General features: G+C 44.4%; 1 protein-coding gene across 1 annotated transcript in view; it reads right to left on the reverse strand.

Annotated features, from left to right (window-relative positions):
* The window catches only part of ptprn2 (protein tyrosine phosphatase receptor type N2), a gene marked incomplete at both ends in the record, with an annotated part of 271437 nt that overhangs the window by 146350 nt on the left and 110418 nt on the right, over positions 1–14669 (reverse strand). The window contains 2 exons of the mRNA XM_080548915.1: positions 10437–10516; positions 13212–13298. Of these exons, the coding sequence (XP_080405041.1) occupies positions 10437–10516; positions 13212–13298 (167 nt within the window). The remainder of the gene's footprint in view (positions 1–10436; positions 10517–13211; positions 13299–14669) is intronic.

Genomic DNA, 14669 nt, shown 5'->3' on the forward strand with positions numbered 1-14669 from the left:
GCACAAGAAATGAAAAATAATTGGAACATTTGATAAAACAAGAGAAATTCAGATAATATATCTTAAGTCTTAATAAACAAATACAGTAGCCTACAGAGTCTAAAACAAAATTGGGCCTCATCAAGTGAACTCAACCCCTTGGTCAGCAGCAGAAAGACCCTTGGTCATCATCTTATATACAGTGCATAGATGGCTATCATGTTATACAGTACATACCAGGGTTTTTCCTGGGTCAGAATCAAGCCTTGGAGGTTGATGTTGTGCGCGCGCAGTGCGCCCACATTTTCTTTGAGGGACCCCCAATTGTTGTATTTGTATTGTAAATTGTAATTATTATTAATAATAATAATAATAATAATACGATGCGATTTGAAAGTACCAGTAGGCTACCAGATACGTATGCACATATTTTGCTACCAGGGTTGCCAGATGGAATTGACAATATCCAGCCCAACCAGTCTAAAAGCTGCCGAATCCACCCGTCCAGTGTGACCAAAAGTAGCCCAATCTGGCAACACGGCTTGCTTATGGAAGCATATAGTGGACTAAATTCAAATGTTAATGCAATTTGAGATTGCATTTGCATGTTCCACTTTTGCATGCATTCTTTCAGACAATATTCAAATTCAAATGCAATTCTAATGAGCGGATGTGTTTCCTAGAACATATAAATGCAATTGCTAATCACATTATTGCATTACAATTTGAATATTGACTCAAATAACGCAGGCAAAAGTGGCAAATGAATATGCTATTTTGGGATTGCATAGTCATTTTCACATTAGAATGAAAATTTGAATTTTGTCAGCTACAAAGCGGATGTGTTTACTAGAACATGTAAATGCAATTGCGTATCACATTATTGCATTACAATTTGAATATTGACTCAAATAACGCAGGCAAAAGTGGCAAATGAATATGCTATTTTGGGATTGCATAGTAATTTTCACATTAGAATGAACTTTTGAATTTTGTCAGCTACAAAGCAGCGCATGACACAGCGAATGTGCACATCAGGTACATGAAAATGAAAATGCAAATCATTAGAATTGCATTTGAATTTGAATATTGTCTGAAAGAATGCATGCAAAAGTGGAACATACAAATGCAATCTCAAATTGCATTAACATTTGAATAAAGTCCACTATATGCTTCCATACGGCACGACTGTAATCCCGGTCGGACTGTCTCAGTGCCCAGTGCTGCCCACCCAACCACGTCGCGTCGCGTCGGGTCTACTGTAAAGCAGGTTAACGTGTCCTTTTCAAAGGTATTAAAATAGACGCAACGAAACATAACGTCAGCCATGTGTTTCCTTGTTGGAAATTATGGATCGTGAATCGTGATTGCTTCTGCACTCTGCAGCAATCGGATTTTGATTGACAGGCAGCAGCATCTCTTCCCCCAACGGCGTTCCGGCACAGAAAGTCTTGCCGGAACGCAGCACCGGACCGTTCCGGCCCACTTTCACCTATGGACCTGGGGCTATCACACTCTATCTGTGCATGGATCAAGGACTTCCTGTCTGACCGCCCCCAGAGGGTGCGGGTGGGCTCCCACACCTCCACAGCCCTCAGACTCAGCACTGGGTCCCCCCAGGGCTGCGTGCTAAGCCCCATCCTCTACAACCTCTACACCTACGACTTCACCCCCGTCCACCCCAGCAACTCCATCGTAAAGTTTGTGTTGTGCCTCCTAATCTGACATGCCCCCGTGAGCCTCGTTCTGGCGCCCCCTCCCGGCCGGATTGAGTGGGCCGGATCTTTGGCTCTGTTTGCAGCAGGTGTGGGCTATTACCTTTCAGCCCAGCTGTCCCAATCACCACCTGGACAGCCGCCTACTTAACCCTGCTACAGACGGAGATCCAACGCTTGAACATAACTATCTGTATGGCTCGACCCCTGGACCCCCTCTGACTACTCTCTTCTGGATTTCCCTCCCTGGCTCGACCCCTGGACTCCCCTCTGGACTACTCTCTCCTGGATCACTCTCCCTGGCCCGACCCCTGGACATTCCCCTTGACTACCCCCTCTGGATCTCGGACTTTGCTCACTAGGGTAGTATCGCAGCACATAATACAACACCCCTGACCTCATACACGCACACACACATAGTATAATTACACACCCCATAACTATCGCCTGCATCACACCTTATGTTTGTTTTTCCACTAGTTAGTGTAGGGCCTATTTCTTTGTGTATATCATCCTTAATAAATCATTGTATATTCTCCTGGCCTCTGTCTCTGTTTCTCTGGGGTTCCACCACATTTGGCTTTTCCAGTTTTAAGGTGTGCATAACAGTTTGCAGACGACACCACCGTGGTGGGCTGCATCTCGGGGGGGGACGAGGCGGCGTACAGGGATGAGGTGGAGCAGCTGGGCAAGCTGTGCAAGGTTAACAACCTGCTGCTGAACCAGTCAAAGACCCAGGAAATCATCGTGGACTTCAGGAGGAAAAAATCTGAGGTCCAGCCCCTGCTCGTCGATGGAGGGAGCGTGGAGAGAGTCTCAACCCTCCGATTCCTGGGGGTGCACATACAGGATGACCTGTCCTGGAAGACCAACACAGCAGCCATCATCAAGAAGGCACAACAGCGGCTCTACTTCCTGAGAGTCCTCAGGAAATACCACCTCAAACAGGAGCTGCTTGTGACCTTCTACCGCTGCACAGTGGAGAGCATCCTCACCTACTGCATCTGCGTGTGGTTCTCCAGCTGCACAGCCGCAGAGAGGAAAGCGCTACAGAGAGTCGTGAGATCGGCCCAGAAGATCATCGGCGCCCCCCTCCCCTCTCTGGAAGAGCTGTACAACACACGCTGCCTCAGGAAGGCCTCCAAGATCTCCAGAGACCCATCCCACCCTGGGAACGAACACTTTGTTCGGCTGCCCTCGGGCAGGCAGTTCAGGACCATGTCCGCAAGGACAAATAGACTGAAGCTCAGCTTCTACCCCAGGGCCATTCAGGCCCTGAACACAGCAAAGACCTAGGTTCTAGGCCCTGGACAATCTAGACAATTTGATGGCAGCTACTAGATTGTAATCAAGTGCAATACTGAAACACAACTGTGAACATTTCAAACCTGCAAACTGCGACACTTTAAATGAATGTGCAATAACACTATGTGCAATATGACAACCCTCGGGTACATAAGGTTCAGAGATAGGAAATGTTAGGATATGTATAGCATAGCATAGAGTACAGCACAGTGTTTTATTTGTATAGTATAGTATAGTGGATAGTGTACATAGCCTTTATTTATGTAAACCAGCTCTTTTCCCTCCTTGTTTTTAGTTTTTTTTTCCTAGCACCAGGGGAGCCCCCCCTCCCAAATTTCGTTGTATGGTACCTGTACTATATCAATGACAATAAAGACCATTCATTCATTCATTCATAGCTCAGAAAGTTAACAGGTGCTAATGAGGTGAAAACTGTTGGAATTTGCTTACCAAATGTGACACGTCTGGTGAAAAGGGACACGTCTGGTGAAAAAGCATATTATAGTATATTATTACTTATTTGTGAATAGGATTCACTGTCTCTTCTGCCTGAGGCTACTGGATTTTTTTGTACTAATACAGGTGGATAGATGATTCACTTACTTAGTCAAATCTATTTGTTGGAAGTCACGTTGGAATAAGGTAAATACATTTTTTTTTAAAGCTAAATGCTAAACATGTAAAAAAAATATTTGAAAGCTTACAATCTGCACTTTCATAATCTGGAAAAAAAAGAAAAATGACCATGCCCTACTTGAGGACTTTTTAACCAGACCCTGTCACACATTTTTCAATAATCATAATGTTGAGTTGAACTGCAGGATTCCAGTAGAGACAACCTAATCCCTCCAGAGCATCATAAGTTAAGTTAGGGTTAGGGTATACGACTATAGTACACTTTGGACAGTCAGTGACTGAAGAGTGGAAAGGATGAAATTGTGATATTCTGTTTAATACTTACCTGAAGAACCACCCCCATGCCAGTAAGGTACCATCATCAGTGTTGGCCATTAGTATTTGGGGTACCAAAATAGGCTGGCAAGTGAAAAAACTGTGACATGTGTTTTGTGAGCTGGACATTTATTGCTATTGTTAAGTTCTATATTTACCCTGAATTCTCGATGGCATTCAGTTATTATCACAAGTTAAGTTACCACAGAAATGGTGCGCTTGCTGCATCCCTTTATTGGGACATATATTAGGCAGGGCTATCCCTTACAAGCGTCACAGGCCTGTGCCGTGTGTGACTGAATAGGGGTCTTCTGTGACAGGTACACAAGAGTGTGTGTCCCATAGTCAGCGGTCAAACCGAGAAAGAGAAGAAAAAGAGCTAAAACAAAACACAGAGAATGAGTAGAGGATGACATTTATACTGGCTAGAAAAATGTTGGTTAGCAGTGAGCATAACTAATTTTGACAGAACCAATTTCACAAGTGAATGTAATTTACATGTTTGCAAACCATTCTGAGGTATACAGCTTTTCCCTACTTTCAGACCCTCATTCTATAAGAGAGCGAGAGAGTAAAAGAGAGAGAGAGAGAGAGAACATGAGAGTAACAGAGAGAGCCTTTAATGACACATTTAACATTGTTTTTTACATCTTGGCAGCCACTTCATAAAAAATGTAATAAATAATTTCCTAGCAAATAATTAACGCACACATGCATGTACACACACATGCACACACACACACACACACACACACACACACACACACACACACACACACACACACACACACACACACACACACACACACACACACACACACAACCTAGTCGTTTTTATAAAGCAGCAGCTTCTCTTTTGTTTTGTGACCGTGCAAGGATTAGGCAAACCAGGTCTTTGTCTGACAGTTTTCCAGTTGAACAGAACACAAGAGCTCCTACAGTACCTTCAATAATACAGACCTCCCAGCATGTTTTTCAGCTCCCATCCTAATACTAAGTATTGAGTCCAGTGACGTCATTAGGCCCAAAATGCTTTTCAGTTATGGGATCTCCTTCCTTTAAGAACGCCTTTCAATGGCCTGTATCGAAAGTATCGAAGTATCGAAAAAGCTCCCAGAATTCTTCATTTACAAGACACGCTGAGCTACTACACAGTACATGTATTGTAATTGTAAACTTTTTAATTAAAAATAATTAATGTAAATGTCCATTCTCATCATAATCAACATTTAAAGATGAATGCATTGATAAAGCCCTTGCTGAAGTCCCGGACAAAGACTTGAACCAAATCAATGCAATTAAATGTAGAGAAATCTGTCTCAAAACTGACCTCCAGTCCTACTAAAGCCATCCCCATTCTCTTTATTCCAGTCCCCTATATTCTGAGGATACACAGACCAGAGCACGCTTTGGAACCATGACATATTATTATTTGTAATACACATATGTCTTTGTTATGGACAGTTATGGTTACAAATGTCCTGGAATATCACAGTAATTCAGGGAAATATATCTGTTTTCAGAATTGTCTTTAAACAAGTACAGTACAGCACAGTTCCTAATAACCCAAACATCAAAGCTGAAGCAGAATGCAGGGCATTCCCATATCTGTATTCAGGTCAGTGGTATTCATAATTCATCAATAACGGCCAGGCTGCTGATCACGTTGACTTAACATTTGGTCTGACATTTCAGTCCAACTTGCTGCTGTCATTACCCCCCCCCCCCCACGCCATCTAATCAACAGTCAAATCACTCCACATAGACAAGGAGGGAGAGAGACCTGGATACATTTGGTACCAATATAACCCTGTAATCCCAACTGTCTCAAAATACACTCCCCATGCCAAAACACAGCACCATGTTCATGCAGTGCAGCAACTGTAACATCTTAATGGAAAACAGGAAAACACAAACCTGCACATCCCAATAGAACACAGGAGGGGGCCACGTGTCAATAGAACAAAGAACAACAGCACATTTCAGCCAATAAGAAGCGAGTTCCACACTTTGTGTTGGTGTTTATTTTGTTCCAGCCTAGTGATATTGACCGTCGGACTGTCACTCGCTGGTTCTCAAAGTCATTTCCAACCAAAGCAAGGACGTCACTCTCCAGTGTTGATCCAGTTCAGACTGTGCCAGGGGAGCAGTAACGGTGCATACTGACAATCCTCTTTCAACATGTCACCTCTCTATCAGCCTACATCTACTGTCACCTCTCTATCAGCCCTACATCTACTGTCACCTCTCTATCAGCCCTACATCTGTCACCTCTCTATCAGCCTACATCTACTGTCACCTCTCTATCAGCCCTACATCTACTGTCACCTCTCTATCAGCCTACATCTACTGTCACCTCTCTATCAGCCTACATCTACTGTCACCTCACTATCAGCCCTACATCTACTGTCACCTCTCTATCAGCCTACATCTACTGTCACCTCTCTATCAGCCCTACATCTACTGTCACCTCTCTATCAGCCTACATCTACTGTCACCTCTCTATCAGCCTACATCTGTCACCTCTCTATCAGCCTACATCTACTGTCACCTCTCTATCAGCCCTACATCTACTGTCACCTCTCTATCAGCCTACATCTACTGTCACCTCTCTATCAGCCTACATCTACTGTCACCTCTCTATCAGCCTACATCTGTCACCTCTCTATCAGCCCTACATCTACTGTCACCTCTCTATCAGCCCTACATCTACTGTCACCTCTCTATCAGCCTACATCTGTCACCTCTCTATCAGCCTACATCTACTGTCACCTCTCTATCAGCTCTACATCTACTGTCACCTCTCTATCAGCCTACATCTACTGTCACCTCTCTATCAGCCTACATCTACTGTCACCTCTCTATCAGCCTACATCTACTGTCACCTCTCTATCAGCCCTACATCTACTGTCACCTCACTATCAGCCTACATCTACTGTCACCTCACTATCAGCCCTACATCTACTGTCACCTCACTATCAGCCCTACATCTACTGTCACCTCTCTATCAGCCTACATCTACTGTCACCTCTCTATCAGCCTACATCTACTGTCACCTCTCTATCAGACCTACATCTACTGTCACCTCTCTATCAGCCTACATCTACTGTCACCTCTCTATCAGCCTACATCTGTCACCTCTCTATCAGCCCTACATCTACTGTCACCTCTCTATCAGCCTACATCTACTGTCACCTCTCTATCAGCCTACATCTACTGTCACCTCTCTATCAGCCCTACATCTACTGTCACCTCTCTATCAGCCTACATCTACTGTCACCTCACTATCAGCCCTACATCTACTGTCACCTCTCTATCAGCCTACATCTACTGTCACCTCTCTATCAGCCCTACATCTACTGTCACCTCTCTATCAGCCTACATCTACTGTCACCTCTCTATCAGCCCTACATCTACTGTCACCTCTCTATCAGCCTACATCTACTGTCACCTCTCTATCAGCCTACATCTACTGTCACCTCTCTATCAGCCTACATCTACTGTCACCTCTCTATCAGCCCTACATCTACTGTCACCTCTCTATCAGCCCTACATCTACTGTCACCTCTCTATCAGCCTACATCTGTCACCTCTCTATCAGCCTACATCTACTGTCACCTCTCTATCAGCCTACATCTGTCACCTCTCTATCAGCCTACATCTACTGTCACCTCTCTATCAGCCTACATCTACTGTCACCTCTCTATCAGCCTACATCTGTCACCTCTCTATCAGCCTACATCTACTGTCACCTCACTATCAGCCTACATCTACTGTCACCTCTCTATCAGCCTACATCTACTGTCACCTCTCTATCAGCCTACATCTACTGTCACCTCTCTATCAGCCTACATCTACTGTCACCTCTCTATCAGCCTACATCTACTGTCACCTCTCTATCAGCCCTACATCTACTGTCACCTCTCTATCAGCCTACATCTACTGTCACCTCTCTATCAGCCTACATCTACTGTCACCTCTCTATCAGCCCTACATCTACTGTCACCTCTCTATCAGCCTACATCTACTGTCACCTCTCTATCAGCCTACATCTACTGTCACCTCTCTATCAGCCCTACATCTACTGTCACCTCTCTATCAGCCTACATCTACTGTCACCTCTCTATCAGCCCTACATCTACTGTCACCTCTCTATCAGCCTACATCTACTGTCACCTCTCTATCAGCCCTACATCTACTGTCACCTCTCTATCAGCCTACATCTACTGTCACCTCTCTATCAGCCCTACATCTACTGTCACCTCTCTATCAGCCTACATCTACTGTCACCTCACTATCAGCCCTACATCTACTGTCACCTCTCTATCAGCCTACATCTACTGTCACCTCTCTATCAGCCCTACATCTACTGTCACCTCTCTATCAGCCTACATCTACTGTCACCTCTCTATCAGCCTACATCATCTGTCACCTCTCTATCAGCCTACATCTACTGTCACCTCTCTATCAGCCTACATCTACTGTCACCTCTCTATCAGCCCTACATCTACTGTCACCTCTCTATCAGCCCTACATCTACTGTCACCTCACTATCAGCCTACATCTACTGTCACCTCTCTATCAGCCCTACATCTACTGTCACCTCTCTATCAGCCTACATCTACTGTCACCTCTCTATCAGCCCTACATCTACTGTCACCTCTCTATCAGCCTACATCTGTCACCTCTCTATCAGCCCTACATCTACTGTCACCTCTCTATCAGCCTACATCTACTGTCACCTCTCTATCAGCCCTACATCTACTGTCACCTCTCTATCAGCCTACATCTGTCACCTCTCTATCAGCCCTACATCTACTGTCACCTCTCTATCAGACCTACATCTACTGTCACCTCTCTATCAGCCTACATCTACTGTCACCTCTCTATCAGCCTACATCTACTGTCACCTCTCTATCAGCCTACATCTACTGTCACCTCACTATCAGCCTACATCTACTGTCACCTCTCTATCAGCCCTACATCTACTGTCACCTCTCTATCAGCCTACATCTACTGTCACCTCTCTATCAGCCCTACATCTACTGTCACCTCTCTATCAGCCTACATCTACTGTCACCTCTCTATCAGCCTACATCTACTGTCACCTCTCTATCAGCCTACATCTACTGTCACCTCTCTATCAGCCCTACATCTACTGTCACCTCTCTATCAGCCTACATCTACTGTCACCTCTCTATCAGCCTACATCTACTGTCACCTCTCTATCAGCCTACATCTACTGTCACCTCTCTATCAGCCCTACATCTACTGTCACCTCTCTATCAGCCTACATCTACTGTCACCTCTCTATCAGCCTACATCTACTGTCACCTCTCTATCAGCCCTACATCTACTGTCACCTCTCTATCAGCCTACATCTACTGTCACCTCTCTATCAACCCTACATCTACTGTCACCTCTCTATCAGCCCTACATCTACTGTCACCTCTCTATCAGCCTACATCTACTGTCACCTCTCTATCAGCCCTACATCTGTCACCTCTCTATCAGCCTACATCTACTGTCACCTCTCTATCAGCCCTACATCTGACTGTCAGACAAGCCTGTCTCAGCCTGTCAGTCTATTGGATATATGAGAAAAGCAAATGAGAACCCATCCAGGGTTATTCCATGTAACCTGGTAGATATGAGGGAGCAGTGTGTTCTACTAGTTATCATCTGTATAAGTGATCCTCATTTGTCATAACACAGTGTTAATAATCTGCAGACAGGGGCTTGCCCGAACTAGACGGACATGGTAATAACTGTAATAACTGACATGGTAATAACTGCAGTATCTGGTGTGGTTGATGTTTGTGCTCATACTGTGAGAGATAATTTGACAGCATGGGTGGTGAAAATGAAATGAAGCTCCATGAAGGTCATTAACAATGGGTTTCTCTCAATCTGAATCTGTTGACTATGAAATACAGCAACCACAGCATGCTGGATATTGATGAGTTTCATTCTAAAATGCTATGTATGTATTGGCATTGTTGGTCATGTTACATGCCTCATAAAAAAAATGAAATAATCGAGATAAATGACTGAATGAATGTCAGGAATGTGATTGGTAAGCAACACAATTAACAAAACAACTGTCTTTTCAAATGTATTATAACGGCGTTTTATGCCATGACAGCATACATTTTATAGAAGAGAAAGTACATTTTAGAAAATAGTGGATATAGCATTTTGCAACGAAACTCTTAATTTGTGTGTTTGTGATGTTAATTAGCAGCTACGCTTCTCTCTCTATAATATCTTAAAGTGTTCTCTCTTCTACAGTATGTTAGACTCCATAAATAGGGGCAGGAGATTTCCTGAGTATGTGATTTGATCAGGAAAAACTCTAGACCTACTCTAAATCATAGTGGACTATAACACATCTGTATAGTCTTGCAAAGATTATATGATGCAATAGTTATGGAGGATCTATTCATGTTGAGGAGGATCTGAGTCTGAATGAGAGAGTGGTCCTACCTGCCACGCGAGCCATATCTGCAGTGCTGACATTCTGAGGGTTGGCGCCCACCCTGAAGGTCAAAGCTGGACCCATCACACTGAAAGACAGATACATAAATACATAATTATTATTCAAACTAGAGACAGAGTGAGAGAAGGAGGAGTAGGATATAAGAGAGGAAGGGAAAATGATGGTGACTCTTCCAAAGACGAATAAATTCCAATTTAATACACCTTTCATAGCAGGCAGAGACATAGATAGTAAAAGGAAAGAAGGGGAGCTTTCCACTCTCTCTTTGAATTTTACAAAACACCAAACATGAAAGTGCATTGTTTGCTTTTCACCTCTGGCAACCTTGTCTGCCCCCAGAGCCCACTCTGTCTGGCATGGAGAGAGCACACACTCCTCTCTCCAATGCAGTATGAAGGTTCTAGGTACCTAAGGTAACGGCCAAAATCAAAACTAACCAGACTCCTTCCAGAGCTGACTGATAAAGACAAAGAATGGTCATATCCACAGGTGCATCGTGCCTACAGTACACAATCCTCCAGCCCTAAACCATCAGTTTCGTTCATCAAATTATCTTGACACACAATAGCCACAAACAACTGTGACTATACAGTACCTAAAAGATCCAGCCAAAAGATGTGATGTTAGAGCAGCGGCTGATGGGAAATGTAAGACGCTCAGAATGACAGAAGCAATTGTATTGGTGAGGAAGTACTGTCAGGTGACGTGAGACCGCTGTCACTACCCCCACACCACCACTATCGCATCCCCTTCATCATCAACCTTCACCTGTCCATGTTTCACCCTGTGGCCTGGGAAGTCTACTTCCTACTCCCAGTCTGGGAGGATTCATCAAGCTGGGAGACAGACGTCCATCACAGCCTGCACCAGAGGCACGCCATGCACGCAATTCCTCACAATTTTCAGCGTTCCTCACAATTTTCCCCTCATGCACGTCTCAAAAAGAAACATGTCCTCCTCTAATGCCTTCACCTGGGCTCTGTTTGCTCTCACAAATGTCAATATTTCCACAGTCCCTCCTTCTGCTTTCTCATTCTCCCTGGTGCAAGCATAAGACTTTCTGCCAGGAATCCTGATGCATCTCGAATGAAACTGTCATGTTTTTTGCCTCCCTTCGAAACGATTGTCACAATGTACTTGGGGAAAAAAACACAACTACTGCCGGGTGATAGATTTTGATAAGTTATCTGCAAAAATACACCCGTTATTCTGTGTAATCGAATGGGGGTCTGTGTAAGCCTGGTCTTCATATTAGCTTAGTTGGGGGGAAGTGTGTGTGTGTGTGTGTGTGTGTGTGTGTGTGTGTGTGTGTGTGTCATTCTATCAGAAGTCAGTTTGGATAGATCTGCGTGTGAGGGAGCCACTCCCCCTAGTGTCTGTGATAAGTAAAACACTTACGTCATCTCTAGAGTGCAAAGAAAGAATATCACCATCGGCAAACAGTGCTGCTTTTTTACCTTTTATACACGGTAACTGCAGTTCAACGTGTGTAGACTCCATCTAATAACAACTGAGCTTTCTATTTTCCATGTTCTCTGTTGAGTATCTCTTTTCACCCCTCTCTCCATCTCGTCGCTCACACAACACAGCTATGTCAATGTGTGTCTGTCTCTCTCTCTTGAAGAATACAGAATACAGACAATGCTACATTAACTCAATGTGGAGCTGTTTTCCAATATCTGTAATCGATAAAGTGGCGCTATAATTGCTGCATCCCTCATCACAAGGTTTCATTTTGAGACTGTTTCTAACAGTAGGATCAGTTCACATTGTCATTGTGGGGTTACCCTCCAAACTGAAGCCCTTGGACTCCAATAGATGTATATGGCAGTACACAATCCTCTTGGCATTCATTCTGTACTGTATGCTGCTATAAGAGAACCACCCAGATTTCACCTCTGCTGGAGGAGAAGGCTTGAAAGGCTTGTCAGATCCTAGAGCTTACACAGCTCCTCTGCCTCCTACATGGTCTAGCACCAGAAGCACAGCCAAAGTACAACTGTAAGAAACTAGCTGGGTTCAAGGACAGTTCACTATTTATTAATACATTAACATTGCTATCCTTGTGGGTGCGTGTGCATGTGTGTGCTTGCTTGTTTGTGTACGAGTGAGCAAGCGTAAGTGCAAGTGTTTGCATGTGCATTTTGTAAAGAAACCACATATACTGTATATTGTTAGAAAACACGACTCGTTTTTTAAAATGTGACAAGTGCTTAGAGGCAACAACAGCACGCCAGTGTTTTGAATACAATAGAGACATCAAACTGCATCTGGAGGTAAGCAGAGCTGATTCCTCTCCCTGGAGTAAGTCACAGACACAGAAAGGTCAGGACAACAACACACGCCTACACTCTCTGCTAGCACTGCATCAGCTTCACACTCACAGTCCTTACTGTGTTCTGGACAATCTTCATTCTGTTTCCTGTTCCATGGACTCACATAAAAATAAAAATAAACTCGTATTGCAGAATTCTAGCTGATGTAAAATTGATCTGTTATCTCTGCTATACCTCAATCTCAGTCAGCACAAACATATACATCAGATACTAGTGGTGTGTGTGTGTGTGTGTGTGTGTGTGTGTGTGTGTGTGTGTGTGTGTGTGTGTGTGTGTGTGTGTGTGTGTGTGTGTGTGTGTGTGTGTGTGTGTGTGTGTGTGCAAGTGCCTGTGCGTGAACATGAGCTTGTGCGCGCGCGCGTGTGTGTGTGTGTGTGTGTGTGTGTGTGTGTGTGTGTGTGTGCATGCGTATGTGTGTGTACATACGAGAGCTGTAGGAGGTCTGTGGTGTGGAGGTTGACCCGTTGTGCCAATCGCTCCATCAGGTCCAAGCCCTGGTCAGTGGGAAGGGAGCTGGGGGAGAAAGACAGGGAGAGCAGTGTGTCAAACATGGATCTCATCAATACTGTATACAACTACCGTAGTCACATAAAGCATGGACAGAGCAGGTCACACACACACACACACACACACACACACACACACACACACACACACACACATATACACAAACAAACACAAACACAAAGCCTGGTGCCGAGGGAATAGGGATCAGCTGCCTCCTCAGGCTTGGTAAATCACCTGCATTTTCCAGCAATGAGACAAACAATAAGGTGCAAATGGAACCTGTGTGAGGTGTAATGGCTGAATCATATAGCTGCGCTTCACTCCCTCTCTCTCTCACACACACACACACACACACACACACACACACACACACACACACACACACAGAGAGACACTGTACACACAGTGAGATGAATAATAATGTGCAAATGGAATGGTTGTGAAGTGTAATGGCTGTATGATAAAGTCATGCTTCATCTCAGCTCAGTCTCCTGGTCTCTCACTCAGAGAGGAAGGAAATAGACCAAACAAAGGCAATCTGCAGGCGATGTGGTGTGTGCAGGAAATGAGAGGGCTAGACACAGGCCGGAGTGAACTACTCACAGCTTCATCAGATGTGTTTTGAGTGAAAGATAATATCAAGTCAAATTAAGTTACTGAATGTCTTTTTCTTATTTCTGTGTTGAAATCAATGTCATATGATTTGCCTTAAAGGACTCTTCCAAAATGATAAATGCTGGGCAGGAAAGAGATCCTAATAATTGCTAACAATAACCAGAAAAAATACAGTACTTAAAAACCTCATAAAGTGTACTTGCCTATCAACTTGTGGTGGTAGATACCATGAGCTGCTTGATTTACTCTACCTTTAAGAAAGTGAGGCTCTTTTTTTTTCTTTCGAGAGCTTTTGAAAGTTAAAGATTCGACAAAGTGATTCAAGACACGTTCGCCTCCCTCTGAGGTAATTCTAACAATTGGAGAGGTCCAGGAGTGACTGGGTTGTTGATGCTAGCAGTTTTCCCCTTGGGTTTCTCTCTCTCTCTTCCACCATCCCCCCTTCCACTTCTCCTCTATACCCCCCCTCCCCTCCCCACCACAATGTCAGGAGCTGTCAGATAAGCAGGTTAGTGTAGCCCCACTGCGGGGTGTGGAAGGAGGTGGGGATAACAAGCATGCAATCATGGGGTCTGCAGCAAACTCTGGAGAAACAACTGCAGGCCCGTTCTAGATCAGGAATGGGAAGAGGGGAGAAATGTCTGCCTGGAAGGTGACCTGCTCCTCTCCTCTCCTCTCCCTCCTCTCCTCTCCTCTCCTCTCCTCTCCTCTCCTCTCCTCTCCTCTCCTCTCCTCTCCTCTCCTCTCCTCTCCTCTCATCTC

Source organism: Nansenia antarctica, assembly GCF_963989245.1.
Source record: "Nansenia antarctica genome assembly, chromosome: 19".
In the NCBI taxonomy this organism is placed as follows: Eukaryota; Metazoa; Chordata; class Actinopteri; order Argentiniformes; family Microstomatidae; genus Nansenia; species Nansenia antarctica.